General features: G+C 39.3%; 2 protein-coding genes across 2 annotated transcripts; both read left to right on the top strand.

Annotated features, from left to right (window-relative positions):
• The first annotated feature begins 924 nt into the window (after window positions 1–924).
• LOC119732628 (zinc finger protein 362-like) lies at window positions 925–9,286 on the top strand. The gene is made up of 5 exons (XM_038206246.1): window positions 925–1,028; window positions 3,150–3,279; window positions 4,248–4,420; window positions 6,112–6,190; window positions 6,582–9,286. Exons 3-5 carry the CDS (start codon window positions 4,343–4,345, stop codon window positions 7,976–7,978), a joined length of 1,554 nt encoding a protein of 517 aa, XP_038062174.1. The 5' UTR covers window positions 925–1,028; window positions 3,150–3,279; window positions 4,248–4,342; the 3' UTR covers window positions 7,979–9,286.
• A 5,279-nt stretch (window positions 9,287–14,565) lies between these two features.
• On the top strand, window positions 14,566–17,983 carry LOC119732349. The gene is made up of 5 exons (XM_038205806.1): window positions 14,566–14,613; window positions 15,218–15,425; window positions 16,019–16,140; window positions 16,526–16,681; window positions 17,672–17,983. The coding sequence occupies exons 1-5, from the start codon at window positions 14,566–14,568 to the stop codon at window positions 17,702–17,704; spliced, it is 567 nt and encodes a 188-aa protein (XP_038061734.1). The 3' UTR covers window positions 17,705–17,983.
• Window positions 17,984–18,924: the final 941 nt, after the last annotated feature.

The raw sequence follows: 18,924 nt of genomic DNA, 5'->3' as shown, positions 1-18,924 counted from the left end.
ACCTAGATTTATAGCGATTTCTGATACATACCACTTGACTTTATAACATTACTGCACATGTTTTGCCTCCATTTACAATCGTTTCATGAACATTTTCCCGAATTATTACAAAGTTGGTTAAATATTTAATTGATTTTTTTTGTTTGTTTTTTTTAAATAAATGTTTGGTAGTTGTATTTTGTGGGAAACTTATTGGACTTATTTTGGTCAATTTTGGGGGGGCATACAAATGCAAAATAAATGCGCATCAATCGAAACAAAATCGGTATTCTGAAAACCGTCACCAGGAGTGTATTTTATGACGAAGGTAATTTGGTCAATAGTCAATCGTTTTTGGTAAATAATTTTTGCTCAAATTAGGGGGCTTATTTTGGTCAATTTTTGGGGACAGACAGACCGACCGACCGACCACCAAGTGACATGTAGAAGCTCCTGCCAGAGCTTAAAAAAAGGATTTTTTTTTTAATTTAACGTTTCACATCCATTTTCTTTTCTGAAACGAGGGCGCTGTTTGGTTTTTGGGTAGGCCTAGTACAAAGAGTTACCTACATTAAACAGCGCCCACCTAATGTGTCTGCCATATCACAATTAAACAGGCTAATTGACATTGCAAGGCAAGGTTCTCGTTCTCTTTTCCTTTTAAAAATCAAAATTATCCCAACAATAAATTTGGAGCAGAAAAATATAGTCGCTGAAAAATGGCATTAATCGAACCAGGGATCTTTCAATAATGTTCTGTAGCTCATCTCATATATCCACAGGACACTTAACTGTGGTTCGTTAAAATGCTTATTATTTGACTAAATAATAACACCGCTCTGATGACAGATTGTCCTTCTCTAATGAATAAACATAATTTTCCCATCGAAACTACTGAATTATTCATGACTGCTTCACCCCCTAGCCTAGTCCTACGGGGAAAAAAATCGCGAGCGGCTGATTTATGAGATGTCAATGACCTTATAATTCAGTCAAATGAGGGCGCTGTTCATAAGAAAGCTGGCCGGCCATGACAGTCGAGGATTCGGGTGAGTATTCACAAAAGACCCTCAGGAATGGGCGTCGAAAAACCCTATAATTTCCAATTTCTTGTCGTAATTACCGGACAGTGTATTCAGTGTTTTATTCAGGACATGTGATGTGGCACAAAAGGCGGGAGATGGGCCACATTTTGCCTCAAAATCCGTGCACAAATGAGTCCGATCGAAATATGAAAATCGGATTTTGCAAGAAAAGGGTTACAATTGCATGTAACGGCATTCAATGGCACGTATTGGAATGGATGCATATGTCAATGCACATTTGCATGGACTTCTCGTGTCATGAAATTGCCACAAAAAATTATTTTGATTGTAGATCAGTGACTTTGTGAGCCATAGGTCTTCAGTTATTGTGCAAAAAAGGGGATTTTCATTTCAACATGTTCAATATGACAATATTGCCGACCATGCTGAATGTGAAAATTTAGGGCTCCGTTTTGATTACTGGAATAAACATGATAAATGAAATGCGTAATGCGTTCACTTGTCATGCTTGTGATCAGTCCAGTTTTGAGTGATAGCAATGTTTATGGATGAAATTGTAGTAAGAATTCATGTTATCAGGTTATGATTGCCTGATTGAACATGACTGAAAGAAACTCGTTATGCGTTAGGCTACTAAAAATTGTCATGAATTTGTGTTAAATAGAGAAATTAATATTAGTGGAATTTGAAATCTGCAGTGCTTTGGAGTAGGCCTATTTAAAGTTTTAACATTTTGTATATTCGGGGAAATTCATGTTGCCAATTCAAAGGTGAAAATATATAGCATTGTTTCTGGTGATTTGGAACAATACAGACTCCTGACAAGGTTTAATTAATATGTCAAGTCAAATTGCTTTTGATTTTAATGTGACGAAACAACCTTTTTAAACAGAAATGGCAAAAAGACGTTCACATTTGATTGTTTATGAATGGCGAGAATATTTTTAAACATTGTATTATTGATAATAATTTACATGTTGCGAAAAAAAAAAATCAGTTTTCAGGATTATCTCATTTGCACATGTCCATAGTATATAATTGCCATCGATGTATACAATGTATTTATATCAATTATGAAGTCCTAGAGAAACAAACTTTCATGCTCAGTTATTCCAATTTGTATTTTCTTTTTCTGGTATGGTAATGTAATAACTTAGAAAGCTCTAGGCTCATGGCATGGGAGATTTGCCATTAGAGCTGTGATTTTAACTTCTAAATGTAGGTACAAGGTTTTAACATTTTCCGAAAAAAAATTGTCCCAAAACTTACCCCAATGTGGCCCAAACTACCAAATACGCCACTAACGAATCCAGTACAGATCGAAAATTAAGATGGCAAGATGTAAGGTTGACTAAGAATTCGGATGGAAGGTGAAATTTCCTGGGCTTTTTTGAGAGTTCCCCTCGCGTTCGTGGACACGTGAAACTCTTGATACATTTGAATTGCAAGGCAGTGACATATTGAGGTCGTTCCCCGCGTTGCCTTAAAAGTTTGCGGATAGAGAGAGAGTCTCTCCAGATCAAGTGCGATTTCGTTACCGTGCGTGATTCATCGATTATGATAATGTATAGACTGGTTCTCGTTTGTAAACACAAGTACATTTCAAACGATAATGGGGAGTCGGGAACTAGGGTATACTTGAACTGGTTTTCGCTTTTGAAATTCTGATCGTACTGATAATGAAGGGAACCGGTGTAGGATATGCATCACGTGACAACGATTTTGCCGCACTCGATCTCAAAAGCAGCTGTCAATCTACAATCAAATTACGGTTTCGTTCACATCACTGCGCGCTAGCGCTGGACACGATCACGACGACATCAATGCCTTGCCATTCAAATATATCGTAGAGTTCTCGGAAAAGAACGGAAAATGTCACCTTGTATCCAAATAGTAAGTTAACCTTTATACCATCATCTTAGTTTTCGATCTGTACTGGATCTGTGAAGTTGCGTATTTTGTAGTTTAGGCCGTATATTTTGGGGCAATTTTTTCTGGAAAATGTTAAAAGCTAGCACCTACATGTTAAATCCCAGGCGAATCTCCCAAGTCATGAACCTAGAGCTGGGCTTTCCAAGCTAGTGAAGTAAATAATTGGAATATTTTCGCCCTGTTTTGTTTCAGAAACCTTGCCAATCCTAAACCGACTGCTTATTATACATACCTTGGCTATAGCAGACAACTGTACTCAGTTGGGTTGTCGAAAGAGGCGTTTCCGTTTGCAGCTTAGAGACATGTACCGATGATTCACTAGGTGAGTAACCTTCGAACCTCGAGAGTAGTAAATACCATTTGTATTTGTCGTAAGTTTGTAAAGTGGACCGATTAAAGGCTATTAGTTTATAGCAGACATCGTTCCACTGAGTTGTTGTTTTGTGTCTGTTACGCCTCAACTATGGTATCGTCCCAACTATACAATCATAACTACGGTTGGGATCGTCCATAAAGCTATATCAAATTACTAGAGCGCTGACTCGATGTACAAAGTGATGCCTGCTGGGGGCATCCATGTTTGTGCAGTGTGCCTATGGAACACTCGAAATTTTGTACGGCTTTTGTAGGGCTATTTGCATATATCTGCGTTTGTATTCTATACAGGTGCGTTATCGAAGCTGATACGCCCAAAAGCAAAACGCGCAACCAGTAAATGAGCGTTTCATGTTGCTCTGCGAAAAACAAGTAACAGCGCAAACGCGTGTGCGTATCCGCTGCAGATGATTTTTGCCGTGCCATTTTCTTTTACCGTCATGACACACTTAAGTTGTTTGCAAAAGTTGTACGCAAAGCCTGCCAGTTAAAATGTGTTTGCTGTGTTGATATTATGGGCCACTGAAGTGTTTTGCAGTAGGCCTAAGTATGTACTGTCAAGGGCTTTAACATGCCATGTAATTTCTGGAAGGAGTAATGTTTTGAGTAAAAAATATAAAAAAATCATCACATTTTTGACTCCAGTGACCCCATGATGGCCTTTGACCCCAGTTTGATCATGTGACATGTTTGGGCTGGCTACTGATAATTTTGACAAAGTTTGGTTGAAATTGGTCAAAATATGTAGGAGCAATAGACAATGTCAACGTTTGTTACTAACTAACTAACTAACGGACTAACGGAGAGATATGACGATTTGTTGAGCTGCTACCCCGCAGCTAAAAATGTAGAAATTCATCTTTCATGAAAGATCCAAATGCGAAGGTATTGTGCATTCTGTTTATCAATGTCTAGCTGATTTTAGAGGCGAACAACCCAACCCCCTTTGAAGAGGGCAGGATACCAGTGCATGTAACCGGTAACCAACCACGTACAGTGTGAACGACATCATGAGTCTGCAGAGGCCGCCATTTTCACCTCCGCCGAGTCATGTGACTTTTTGGCAGGCAGAAGTTGAACAGTTACAGGTGAGAGTCGTTCTGATACAGAAATTCTCATTGGTCAATCTGCTTACAAATAGCGTAGTCTTTCATTCATTGACCAATCACAATCTAAAATGAATGCATTCATCCAATCACTGTTCTTTTGATAATTGGTCAATACAATTTAAAATGTGGACCATGTATTTTTATGCGTATGGTCAGTTCTGTAGCACAGTTTCGGAGGTACATGTACATTTTTGGACAAGTCAATGGGCTCTGTGCGCCAACAAAAGAGGGCGCCTTTTTACCTAGCAACGACGTCCCATGGGCGGGACACATGCATTTCGCTGGTTGATGCGCGCGCACCGTTCCTTGTGTGTGACGCACGTACACCAGGGGATTTGTACTATGTACACGCAGTTGCAGCGCTCTGCGCCAAAATATTACAGTCGGGCAAGATGGCGTCGTTCGGTCATCCCCAACTGTACTTTCTTTGCCAGTGAGGGGGTACTTGTGAACCAGGCCTGCAACTTTTCCTCGGATCCACTGATTTCCCCGGTTTTCACTTCTCAGGAATGCCATTACAAATTGAAAAACACTGTACAAAGTCTTGTGTGCTTTGGAGTTTCCTCAATTTTTCCTAAATCCTTGTTGCATGCCTGGTGAATGGAGTGGATAGTGGGCATAAAAGAAAAATTACATTCATAAAGTTGATTTTAATTCTGATAAAATGTATCAGTTAGTTACTACAATGAAAAAAGAAACAAAATATTAATCCAACCTTTTTGCTGTAGTAGAAATCGACTCGAAACACCATGGTTTTAGACGTACTCAAATATATTTTTTTGTGTAATTATTAATTTATTTTGTTAGTTAAAAGTAACAGCTTGACTGTTGAACATGTTTAGAAATGACCTATACTTCATTAATAAATACCTTGGAGAGATGATGGCTTCTGATTGGTCGAGATTCAATCATTTGGGGGTGTATTAACGGTGATATAAAGACCAACTTCAAAGAACAAGCAAATAAATGGCCCCTGAACCAGCATTGATCCAGCATCATGTAAGCGAAATGATTGGCCAAATTAACAACAGTCCTACGGTAGCTTGTAACAAAACAGCAGTACACATGCGCTCAACCATGATTGTGCTAGACGCAGTTGCTAGGTTTGGGTGCGCGCGTAAGGAAGTTTTCAAATGACCTGTTTGCGCTGCAGTACTGAGGATGTTTACAACAAAAGCGTGAACCGATCTGTGATTTTTTTTTTGTAAACAATATCGCCAAAAGAAAAGTCACAAAATTGGAGCATTTTAAATGTTTATTTCATTAAAAAGGTATTTATTAATGGGAATAACTGTGAGGATCCGGTCTTCTCTGCGTGATAATGACCAGGTTTGGGGGTGACCGGTTCGTCTCGGTCCATTAACAGCGGTCACCCCCAAAGCTGGTCATTATCACACAGTGAATACCGGATCCTCACACTGTTATTCCCTTAATAACATACAGATAATAAGCTGCAAAATGATAATAAACATGTTTTGTTTGTGGCATTTTGATTTTTGTGAAGTGTTTTACGTTGAGGTTTATATATCTGTGGATTTGCTCATATTTGTGCACCATTACCAACAAAAGTATTTGTACGTGAATTAATAGTTTTCTAAGTTCATTTTTCATGTTGAATATTACAAAAAGTTTGCTTAACACATTTTTCATGTTTTACGATGTTACGGTAGCGTAATCATCATTTTTCCACACAGGTTCCTGGCATGGATCCAAGGCCACCGCTAACCCCCGGAAAACCACCAACAACAGGTAAACAACTTATTCATTTCTTTGCATTTATTCAAAGATTATAGGTTTTATGTCTTCATCTGTGAAATAGTATACAAATATTGGTGTAGTAAAACTAGCCTCCCGAGGTGATCCATGGAACGTTCTGTTCTGACTAATTTCTGACTAATCAGATTGCTGTTTACAAAAGCTGACCCAGAATAGACCTGGCAAATGAAAAGCGCTCTCCTATTGGCTAACAAAGTGAATCCTTTACCTGAATATTCATAGGCAAGGAAATTGTCCAATTCAATTCATTTTGTAATGCAGAATATTCATGTACTCAAACCAATCTATGTGCATATAGACATGTAATTTTGTTCATATATTCAGAATATTTTGGATTAATGTATTTCTTTATTTGCATCAAAAGGGTATGAGTGTAACAAGTGCTGTGCAAGATTTGCGTCCATTGCAAGCCATGTTGCCCACGAGATAGCCGGCTGTGTTACCATGTCGCCGTCTACCAGCCAACAGCAGGCCGCTGCCCTGTACACCAGGAATACCGTGCAGCCGACACCTGTTGTCAATCAAGCGGCGAGCAGACCGGCGCCCGTCGGCAGCAACGGACTCCCCAATCATTCAGGTAATACCACGTCCTCCTCACCGCGAGGTAAGGGCGGCCACAAAGCCGAGAAAGTCACGAGTCCGCGCTCGTTCCTGGAAGCCGAGCAGGGCGGGCAGGAGTACCACTGTAAGATCTGCCCGCAGGTCTACTACAGTAAGTCCGATGTGTTGCTGCACGCGCGGTCTCACACCGAAGGCAAACCTTATAAGTGTGAGGATTGCGGGAAGGGGTTCGCGACCACGTCATATCTAAGCCAGCACTCACGGGTGCACACCAACCACAAGCCCTACAATTGCACCTACTGCGACAAATCCTTCAAGCAGTTGTCGCATCTGCAGCAGCACACGCGCATCCACACCGGCATGAAGCCCTACAAGTGTTTCGACGCCGGCTGTGACAAGGCGTTCAGCCAGTTGTCCAATCTTCAGCAGCACTGGAGGCGACACAACAAGGATAAACCCTACAAATGCCGCGACTGCTACCGCGCCTACGACGAGCTCGAAAAGCTGCAGAATCACGTGCTGTCTCACGAGAACACCCGTCGCGAGAAGCGGTTCTCCTGCGGGGTGTGCGGCAAGACGTATAGCTTAGAGGTCTACCTACAGAAGCATATGGATAAGCACCCTCAACATCCTCAGCTTGCTAATAACGGACTAGCTAACCTCCCCATCGTTGATTCAAACAAACAGAGCAACTCGTCCGCCGGCAGCAACCTCACGCACCACAAGAAACACAAGAAGAGTAAGAAGAAGTCTAACCCTGACCCCGCCCCCACTATGAATATGCATCAGCCAGTCATGAATATGAATGACTATTCAGCAGCAGAGACCACCAGCCACCTTGTACCAATGCTGATGCATCTCCAGGCGCCAGACTCTGTCCTGCAGCCGCTCACATTACCGCCGCGGTGTGGGGTCCAAAGCCAGACCACTGATGCCAAACCGGGCACCCAACCTCACGGTTTCCCGGCGCACACGGCCACTAGCCCGGCCGTGGGCAGTCATCCATTAAATTTGCATATTCCCATGCCGACATCGTTAGGTTACATGAATCGCGGCCCGGCGGTATTCTCCACGGAGAGTCCCACGTTCACGTCCAGCTCCCCCGCGTTCCAATCCCCCAGTCACATCGTGGATTCCAGAATGCCGTATTTTCCACTGCCAGTATCCGCTCCTAATGTGTCCCACGTCATACAGGCTTGAAAAGCATCCTTCAAAGATGTGACGGACACAAATATGAAACTCTTACCGGGAGTTTTTACTCCTCCCAAAGGCCCTGGATGTTTTCACAAAGTTATTATAATTTCACGAGACTTATTGGACAACTTTCTGCCAGTATTGAAATAGAAAGAACTCGACCAAAGTGCAAGATTTGTGCACCAAACTAAAGAACATCATTAACTGTGAGATTTAACATATCTGGGCGGAAGAAAACTCTGTCAGAGTGTCCATTTCTCCTCACAGATTAAGCCAAGAAATTGACCATCTGCATCGATCGACTTGTAATTTCAAGCGCAGAAAATGATTGATCCACCTTTTTTGGAGTTTGGTTTGACTATATATTGAGCTGCACCTCATTCGGCCTGAGGGAAGCAACGTTTTAAAAACAAATGCCAAGTAGTCGATGTACATATTAAGTAAGTATCTCGCATTAACAAGAAACTGTACAACGTAGAATGGAGTATGTACTTAATCCAACAACTCTGTGGGCTTGTTATGAATGATCGCTCTGTGCACAGATTCATTGTCACGTAACGAGAGCATTTATTTGTCACAAGTTGTCTAGAAATCTCATTTGGATCGGCTAGCTTGCTCTGCAGCTGATTTCACGAAACAGTGAGCGACTTACAACATGCATAGGATTAATGCAACAAAATTGTTGTACGGCTGCGCAACGAACTTACGATCAATTTCACGACACTTGGCGTAGCTGCGCAACGTTTTAAATAATCTAAACGTCTTGGACATGGATAATAACAGCATTTTCGACGGCCATTTGTGTATGATTTTGCTCGGTCAAGAAACAGTCAAATCACTTCTGACTGCCATTTTGCAAATCATTTGCCCGACTTTCTTTGGAATCGTGCAACAACTCTAAAAGTTCTGTCACAAGTAAAATAGCAATTAATGTACCTCAAACACAAAGCAATGAGTGTCTTGTATCAACCTTGATAAGTTGTGCAATAACAGGCTCCACAATGATCACGATTTGCTAGTAAAATAGTTCATTTTCAGTCGCTACGCCGCAACTTATACCACCTAAAATGATTGCGCAAGTTACACCATAATTTGTTGCGCAAGTCGCGGACTTACGCACTATGTAACTTGGGCGAAATGTGTCGTAGCTGAAATGTTGCGCAGTGTGAGATGTAAGTTGTGCATGAAATTTTGGCGCAAGTGGAGTTGCACCACTGCGTAAAGTTTCGTGAAATCAGCTCTTAGTTTTCTTTTCCAAACATTCAGGTTTCATCTTCATTCCTTTGTGGAAAATTTTGAAGAGTTGAAAAAAAATGTAACACCAAGCTAAAAATTTCTTTCAGTATACTTACATTTATTGAATCGCACAATTAAATTGGAAAAGGAGAACCTAAAAATACAAATTCCTCCGCAAGAAAGTGCCAAAATGTATCCTATTTTATAGGGATATCCAGTTAGTGTGCATGGAGCAGTCACCTGATGAGTCACCTGATTTGTGTCACATGATCAGTCACGTGATCTGAGACTCGCTGAATGCTATGATAACTCACATTGAGTCTTTGATTGGCTCAACTCAGCTAAAAGAAATGATCTTTTGTTGTTGACGATAGTGTAAAATATAGTGTTTTTTTATGGTTTTGGGAACACTGAAAACAATTTAGTAATAGCGTGTTTTTTATAAGATTTTTTTTTGTTTTAATAATGTAATGGATCTATTGAAATAATTCATATTTCTTGAAGGTTTATTAGATGAAGTACAAATACTTCCAGTAATTGTTTTTTTTAGTGGAACTTATTCTGAGTAGTTTTTTATTGAAATGAGTAAAAATGAGTGGAAGCAAGTTTTCGTTGTTTTTTTCACTGCACACGGTACGGGAGAAGTTTGAAAAGTACGAAAAATTGTGAAAGATATCAGAGAGTATCTTGAAATAGCTGGAAAGGGTTTGTTACATGAAAGGAAATGTATGAATTTAATATAAATATTACAAAAACAAAATGGTGGATTTTTAAGTGGACACAGCATGTAGTTGTGAATGTTGCACATTGTAGATGTGCAAATTCAACCACAACCTCTGCATTATGTTTGTATTCATGGAAATTTGTAAAGTTAAAAAAAAAATTGTAAGATATTTTTTTAAACGTTAACTATGGTGTGTAGGCAGTGGTTATGTAACCCACAAGGCACAAAATGTCGACTTTTAGTTGTAGTGTATGTTTTGAAGAGTATTTTTTTCATGTTTAATCTTTGTGGATTGTCCTTTAGTGAAATACCGTGAGGCTACAATATTGTACATTGGGGAAAGTCTTGTACTGTTTGTACTACACAAGAAAAGTCACGCTCGGTTACACGCATGAAATTAAGCAGATCAAACAATCAATATTGGTTTTAAAATTCTGTATAATTTAGTCTTGGCACAATTTATCGGTAGTTGAATCTTGTCGCTTTTCATGAGGATCATGCACAGTTTTAATGCATCAACTTGACAGCGTTTCGCTTGTTTAAGCATTTTGAGGAACATTATTATGAGGTTTGTTACAGTATGCAGGTATTCTTAATTGTCTGAGAAAAAGGGCACAGTGGAGGGGCGGAGTCTAAGTTGGCAATGGGGGAGGTACCGAGCTAAATATACCATTTCACAAAGCACGTAACGAAATTCTTCACACATACGTTATCATTTTTTAAAACTCGTGTTTTTATTCAGAACAAATCCATGTGCCGCACGTTAAAATATTTTATTAATATTTATTGTCTTTCTGTGTTGTACACGTCAAAAATGTGAAACAGAAAAAAAAAATTGAATTTGTCCGTTTTCAGTAGTTTTTGTTGACTTGTTTAATGAGAACAGATCAAGTGATAAATTGTATGTTTAGAGTAAAAATGTAGGGACATTCGTTACATTTTTCGGGAGTCGATGTAATTCATGTAAATGTGTTGTGTTTCTGAACGTCCGACAGAGCAATTGTCGCGCAGGAATTTGTCTGTAACAATTGAAGGTGTACATTTTATGAACATTTTGTATAAAACCTTGCATTATCGGCTGGAAGTTAGTAGTAGGTTTAATATGAATAGCGAAATTGTGTAAAATTGTGTATTGGGTCTTGTCTACAGGTTTATCACCCAAGAAATTACTTAACGTTACAGAACATTGTGGGGAAAGGGTACATTTACACCCCCAGCAGCATTTATGTTTTGATAAATTGTTGTCACTTGGACTGATCAATGGGCCACATTTTTAGCAAATTAATAATCCAAGTTAGTAACTTTACTTGAATCTACATATTAACGATTTTAAAAATGTAATTTTTGAGCTTAAGCAGTGTGTAAATTGGCGGCAATGGCCTTCGATTTCATGTCTGTTTTACCCTCATATTAAGGCAAAAAAAAGTCTCCGGTTTCTGGTATGGAGCTTGTCCCAAAAGTGGTGCGACGACGCGGCTTTTTTGTTTTTTTACTTTTTTTTCTTCAAATGGCTGACGACTGCAAATGGTGCCCGACTAAATTTAGTGCAAAATATACGGGAGCCCAGAGAGGCCACATAAAGCTTATACTCGATCGTAACCCAATATAAAAACACGTTCAAAATGTGCAGCAGCAGGATTCCAGTCAAACCAGTGAGTTTGGTGGTTTTGAGACATCATCTTACATTGAAATTTAAAAAAAAAAATTTTGCTGACACGCATGGCTACGGTGACGCACGCGCATACCAGAGACTGGAACCTTTTTTTTGGCCTAATGGTGTTGCGCTCACAAATAAGGCCAATCGACAACATGATTAATTCCCGCAACACTGCGCTCCTTTTTGAGTTTCATATCTGCTAACATTTTTGTAGGACTAACCTAAAGGCTCACTTCTTCCCGTTTGCAAATTTTACTTGAGAAAGACTTAAGGGCAATTCTAGCGTCAGAAAAGAAGTATAACGTGGCAGAGCCAATTAACCATGATATCTAATTAATGATTCAGAGAAATGATCCAAAACTCCTAGTCTGTAATCTCCTTGACCATTACTAGACGATGGATGTATACGATTTTGTAAAATACATTTTCAGGTTTATCCCCTGAGCTCTTAAATGCCTATCACGGACATTACATAACGCTGGAATCGCTCTTATGTTCTTTTACTTTTATAACCAATCAAAAGAAAGTTTGACCAACCTAACTAGAAGAGTTTAAAGTTTTCAACCCACTTACTGACCCACATCAATCCAATTTTTTTTCATCTTTGGGAGATAAATCTGTAGACGAAGCAGTTGTTAATTCTCCTTAATCATTATATGCTTGTATATGATTGCTGCATCTGTGTAGATTTGTTGTTTCTTTTCAGTTTGTTTTTATATGAAATGGGGAGGGTAGACATACAAGTGGTATAGGAAAGAAACAGGACCTGACAATTTGATGATTTTTTGTTGTTGGGGGGGACTCTAAAATGTCAATAGGCTTTTCACACTATCATCTTGCCTACCTGTGTTGAACATGGGTAGGCAAGGTGAACTGTTCACTTTAACACTTATGTGTACACGGGTCAGCTGTGGAGCCTCTCAAACCTGTGTACAGGGTGAGTAAAAAAAAAAACGAAACCCAAATGTCGGGACCATTGTTTTAGTGAAGTTCTGCATGTAACACTTTCAAAATCTAGGATATGAAAGCCCAATTCATAAGCTTTCTTTCAGTACAAGAATCATTCAAATCACTCATGTACTTTTCAAGTTACGGAATTTTAAACACAACCACCGTTTTAAAGTTCTGTCCACGGATCACAAAAAGGTAAGAGTTCTTTCAGCAAAATGAAAACAAATCACAAAAGGATGTGTGTTTATTGTTTCTATGTTGCTGAAAGAACGCACACCTGTTTTGTTACCTGTGGACAGAACTTTAAAACTGTGGTTGTGTTTAAAATTCTGTAACTTGATAAGTACATGAGTGATTTGAATGATTCTTGTACTAAAAGAAAGCTCATGAATTGGGCTTTCATATCCTAGATTTTGAAAGTGCTACATGCAGAACTTCACTAAAACAATAGTCCCGACAATTGGGTTTCGTTTTTTTTTACTCACCCTGTAGAGTGCCGGACCCGTGCTGAAGCCTCGTCTAATTCTTGCTCGTTTGAAAGGGGTTCATTAAATCTGTTTCGGACCTGGGTCCGACACAGAGATTTCGGACAGTGTGAAAAGCCTGAATGTTATTGACATTTCTGTCTCAGAAGGTAGTCATTAGTTGAGAGATATTTTAGCTTCTTGGTACTACAAACAATTGCTGCAGAATATTCAACTAAAACTGCTTTATTAAGATTGTATTAAAAAAAGGCATTCGAATACACCACCGGTTTAAACCTCAGATTTCTAAGTAAAGCTGTGTTTACAAAAGATGGGGAAAAAATACTAGTGAGTTACAAAGTAACATGTAATTAGGTTTTATCTTCGTATTTTAAAGAAATATTTTGTTTTGTTTATAAGCTGTTTTTTTTTTCTTTTAGTCAGATCTCTTCTTAAAAAATTGGTTTTGGGATTGTGTCATTCAGTAAGTTAAGCCAAGTGTACATGTACATGTTTGTGGTATTAATGAGATGCACTGAATATTAATTAAATACTATCAATTAGATTTAACAAAAAATGCAAGCTAAGAATATTCTTCTGGAGTTATTTTTTGCGTTTCCATCTGAACAGTTCAGGGGAGTCAGGTTTGCGTAGCGGTACTTTCCTCGCTTCCATGTCGTGGCCCGGGTTCGATTCCTGCCTGGGCCAATATGTGGATTGGGTTTTCAGTCCCTTCCTGATTCCGTTTTTTTTTCCTCCAGATTATTCTTCTGGGTTTCCTTCTACCTCTAAATTTGTAACTCCTTCTCATTGTCTTCTCTCTACAGGTTTCTTCAGGCTTGCGAGCTACAGTGCCTGGGGCACTTTTGAGGAATCCTTGGTTTCATTATCAGAAATAATTAATAATAAATCATGGTTAATTTCTAAATCCACATTAGGCCCAATTCAGGCAATTCACAATTCAGTGCGCCACCAAGAGTTTGCCACGGAGAGTTAATTTTTCCCTGTGCAATGTGGGAGATGGTCGACAAATTCGCAGCACGGGACATTTGAAATTGTTAGTTTTTTTTCGGTCAGTAGTTTTGTAAGCGTATGATTCGAATATATGTTTGCCCTTTTATTCTTTTAATCAATATGGTGTTTTTTTGTAAGGCGGCAGAACGCTATGCCCCAATCTATAACAAAATTAGCTCAAGTTGTCTGTTTTGTCGACCGTAAACTTGAAAAATGGACTCTCCATGGCAAAATCTTGGTGGCGCACTGCATTGTGAATCGCCCGAATTGAATCAGATATTTGTTGCAGGATCGGGTATGGATTCTAGAGCTGTTCATTTTCGAAAAGAATTGAGTATTCGATTATGCCAACTTGGACTGGATCGAATATTCATATATTCAACATGCACTGAAGATGTTAACACGCACCTGCCTTAACTGGCTGCTGATAGGGTTTTGTGTGTGGCCTCTTGAAAATTGACAAGGAACTTATTAAAGTAATGATATTGTGACGTGTCGTGCCAGCTCTCCTGCGTCAGGCTGGTTTGTTTGGTAGTTTGCTGCCTTGATGGTGTCCGATCCCTGCTCCTGTCCACCAAGCAAAGGGGATAGCCTGGTGCTGTAGCGTACTTCTTTTTGTGTAATTTTGTATTGGAATTTTAGATATGCATACGTGTGCAAATGAACCTGGAAATTACACGAAAAATAGACGTCTGAGCAAGGAGGGATTTCTTTTTCATTGCTTTAAAGAGGGTGAGTGTGCTTCTAAATAGTAAATAAACTACAAACAAAGTCTAAATACGAAAACCAAAACTTGATACAGTTGTACAATTTTGGGTACATGTTCTCAGTGTGGCCCTTATTTACTTTGTTTGGTAAATTGGCCACATTTATGGGCCTAGGTATATTGCTGCAATTATCGATTATCGCAAAATAGCATAAATTTTTTTTTTTTTTGCGCTACCAAAACTCCTAAAAGTGTTGATTTTTAATCCAGTTCACCAGGCATTAAGGACTTTCTGCTGAGTTGTATAAAAAGGACGATTAAGCTATAAAAAAAAAGTTTCATTCAACTTTTAATAAGTTTTCACAAAAATTCACGTTTCCCAAAAGTTGCACATTTCCCCTCACCATGTCTGCTAAAAAGGTACTTTCTATATTCACTTTAAGTAACCAAAATTGTAATTTTATATCCATTTCTGGTCCGTTGTCACCAACAGCCAAACCGTTGCCATGGTCACCATGGCAACTCACTAGCCTCAAGCTCCGCCTCCAGCAGCCATTGGTCGAGATCCCGCTTACAAAATCCCATCAGGATTGAGCGTAGTCAAGGGCAAAGCAAGACACCTGTCAGCTTTGTTGTACCTGTCAGTAGTCTGGGTTACCCTGTTGGTTCACCAGGGAGTAGCATCTGGGCTTATACACAAGGTAAGCTCAGTTCTAATTTATCATAACTTTCGTAGATTCATTAAAACTGACCACATCTGGAGCATCAAGATTTAAGAAGTGTAAAATATTCCCATTTTTTGCTCAGCATGTAAAAATTTTCAAAGAACTTACCTAAAAGCCCTTGTTGATTGAACAAGTCCGAGTGCACAATAAGCTCTGGCCGTGTTGCAAGAAGTCTTTCATGAAAGTCTTGCATAAAATCGATCAAAATGATCCCTGCCAGAGCTGGAAAATGCGATGCCGAAAAATGTGACGCTGATGGCACACATGGAACACCATATATTTGGTCAATTTTCAGGGACAGACAGACAGACCATCTGACCAACCGACCGACCACTGAGGGACATGAAGAAACTCCTGCCAGAGCTTAAAAATGATATAAAACCAACTCAGAAAAATACGATAACATCCAAGTTGAGGTCATGAACGTAATTTGGTTCTGTGATTTTTGTACCCAATGGACATACAGGACAGGCGAACAGAAATATATTAGTTGTCATCCATTCAAGAGAATACTTACCTTTGGACATTAAATTTTTTTTTTTTTGGTTTCTTCTGAATATTTCCCAAAGGGAGCAGCGGTGACTGGATCCCAAGTAGCAACTTAGAGGACATACCAGGCACAGCAGCTAACAGGATGCCTAACTTCCCCCATCAAGACACTGTCAAGAGAGGATGGCTTCCAAATGAACAAGTAAGCATCTCACCCCTCCACCACCCCCACTACACTCAATCAGCATGAATTCTGGACTGAAAACAGCTAAGAACACAAAGCAATTAAAGTTTGTTCCAGAGTACACATAGTCCTATGCAATTGATTTAGCCCATTCATTGGTGTTACAGGTAATCCTATACAACAGCACTGCCCAGCTCACAAGTGACAGTGAATCGATCCGTGAGGTACAAAGAGGACTGTAGGCTGGCCCTCTGGGACCAGCAAAAACTGAACAGCGATCATTGAGAAAATCAAATAGGGAAATCAAAACCTCATCAAGATGTACCTTGTGAATCTCAAGACAATACTGAAATGTCATCATGCTTGCGAGCTCTAACTTTATTGCCCTGGTTATTTCCTACAGACACCTGTCAGCCGGTTTGGTGAGAAACATGAGCCAATGTCTGGCATGCATCATAACATGGCCATGGGAGATGGGGGAGGGGTGACAGCTCATGGAATGGCAGGAACGGTCTGGCACCCTGTAGCCACCATGCAACTTCAAGTCACCAATCCAAAGGTGCGTCCTGTCTCAAGGCTGAAGTCGTAGTCAATATTTTCTGGCTATATATGGGAGGCATCTGGTAAAATGAGAGGGAACTTGGCACAGGCACTAGTGCAGACAAAATAAATTTTAAAAAAATGAGTGGAGATGATTTTTTTTATTTGATTTTTAGATTTATTGATATTCTTTGAAATGTCTACTACACATATTTTAAAGTAATAGTAAAAATATCATGGAATAAAAGAGTTTCTAAGGGGTAAAAAAAATCTGTCTTTCTTTCTCACGAATACAACACTCGAAACTTTACAGGCCTTTTTCTCAGTATTTTACCTTTTTGGACATGTCGATAAATGCAAACTTTAAACAGCCATAACTTGTCAATGGAATGTCCGATTGAAGTGCAACAAACAGTTTTGTATAAAGGAAGATTTTAGTGTCTTTCCTAATACCCGCAAATCCTCATTTCGACCTCTGCCCAGTTCTGTCTCATTTTACCAGAACGCATGGTCGTCAGTTACATGTCCATCGGCCGCTTTCATATACCAATAGGCGCATTATTGCTAGCAGTAGCAATTTGGAGACAGTCTTAAAATCTGTCATTAATTGTTTATGAAGATAATTTCCTGGAATATTCACTGGAAAATATTTCATTAATCTAAGTATTCCTGATGCAGTGAATGCCCAATTTTTGAAGTTGATAAAATGTTAAAGGCCTAAGTGATTTCTCAGAAAACTAAAAAGATTTTCGGAGAAACAGATGTATTGATTCAGAAACAACAGAGTTACATATTCCCATGAATGTCATTTTTAAAAATTTGTATAGAGGGGTTCCTAATAATGTTTGTTAACATGAACTACATGTTCTAAAATAAAATGTGCACAACATCATTGCGTGTAGTTGGGATCAGCACTTTACCCTCAGTCACCAACAAAATGTCATTTTAACCTGTTCCTGATAAATTTGATACCGTTAATAAATTACAGTTTTGTCGTCTATTTTCCCAGGTGTGGGAAGCATGGCGCCAGTCAGTCATGTGACATGAGGACACCTTTCCATCCGTATCCACAGAGGGCGCTGTTTGTCACAACTGCAGCATACTCCACAGATAGTTAAGTTAATTAAGTTTTCTAAGATGTGCAGCACCCATAGAGGGCGCTATAATGCTATCTGGTTTGTTGCCTAATGCTGCATTCCAATCGCGTCGTGTTTATCGTGTTCACGAGTTCAGTCGTATTATAGCGTTCTTATCGCCTGGTAACTTGAATTCACCAGTGGTGAACTGGAGGCGAAATTTTCACCTCAAGTTCATGACGTAGTCTGGTTCCCTGACCCCATTGTCCTTCAGACCCACATTTTTAGGGGGGGGGGGCTGGGAAACAGTCTATTCATGACTTTGAAAAAATAGCCTGCGCAATGTACGTGAAGACCTGTGCGCATGTGTGTTGGTGATTAGCATTAGAATGCAACCCACTCGTGAACTAGGAGTAATTCACGGTGAGCACAATAAACACGATACGATTGGAACACAGCATAACCTGCCAAAAAATGGTGACCATGCAAAAACAAAACGAAATAATTGACCTATCGCAGTAGAATCGCGTCAATGCAATTTGTCAAATTTTGTCCAATTACATGATATACAAATGGACGCAGAACACGCAAAATCTGAGACGTACAAAACTTAGTGTGCAAAAATTCCATAGGTTGTATAAGGGGCATGGCTAACTTGCAAATGGAGATAGGTCAATTTAATCTTGGAAAAAAAATTGTATCAATTTTGTGAAATTGAACATGATTGGAAACTGTTTAGTTGTTAGCTTCATTCTTGTTGTGCTCAGGAAAATGCTGTGTTTAGAAATAATTTATTTTGAGAAAAAGTTTGCTGGTTTTTTTTTTACCTTTATTTTGTATGTGAAAAAATGGACAGGCTATATACAGGGTGAGTCAAAAAGTAAGTTACCAAGTTAAAATAAAATATTGAATGATATATGTAGCTCGCTTTATTTAATAAAAATAACATAGGAATAAAGTACATTTTACTGTGAAAACTTAATGCAGTTTACATACTCGAATCATAAGTTATTAACCACCACTAGGCCTGCTCATGACACCAATATGCGTTGATGTTTTGGGGTCAAAAGGTGAAAGGTCAAGGTCACCATGGTGAGTTAAAGGTGAATGGTTTCCAGATGATAACTAGATGAGATTTTGGTGTCTAACTTTGGTAGGGGGTTGCCCTTGGGTACAGTCAAGTTGG

Source organism: Patiria miniata, unplaced genomic scaffold (assembly GCF_015706575.1).
Source record: "Patiria miniata isolate m_02_andy unplaced genomic scaffold, ASM1570657v1 HiC_scaffold_24, whole genome shotgun sequence".
NCBI lineage: Eukaryota > Metazoa > Echinodermata > Asteroidea > Valvatida > Asterinidae > Patiria > Patiria miniata.
The sequence above is the reverse complement of the archived record's forward strand: the minus strand, read 5'-3'. Positions and strand labels throughout refer to the sequence as shown.

What these genes read in the sequence shown, in the direction of transcription:
- LOC119732349 (XM_038205806.1), top strand. Translation starts at nt 14,566, where the DNA reads ATGGTGTCCGATCCCTGCTCCTGTCCACCAAGCAAAGGGGATAGCCTG. An exon ending in GATGGCTTCCAAATGAACAA is followed by an intron (nt 16,141 to 16,525) that starts GTAAGCATCTCA and finishes TATTTCCTACAG; the next exon opens with ACACCTGTCAGCCGGTTTGG. An exon ending in TTCAAGTCACCAATCCAAAG is followed by an intron (nt 16,682 to 17,671) that starts GTGCGTCCTGTC and finishes CTATTTTCCCAG; the next exon opens with GTGTGGGAAGCATGGCGCCA.
- LOC119732628 (XM_038206246.1), top strand. Translation starts at nt 4,343, where the DNA reads ATGAGTCTGCAGAGGCCGCCATTTTCACCTCCGCCGAGTCATGTGACT. An exon ending in CAGAAGTTGAACAGTTACAG is followed by an intron (nt 4,421 to 6,111) that starts GTGAGAGTCGTT and finishes ATGTTACGGTAG; the next exon opens with CGTAATCATCATTTTTCCAC. An exon ending in CGGAAAACCACCAACAACAG is followed by an intron (nt 6,191 to 6,581) that starts GTAAACAACTTA and finishes TTGCATCAAAAG; the next exon opens with GGTATGAGTGTAACAAGTGC.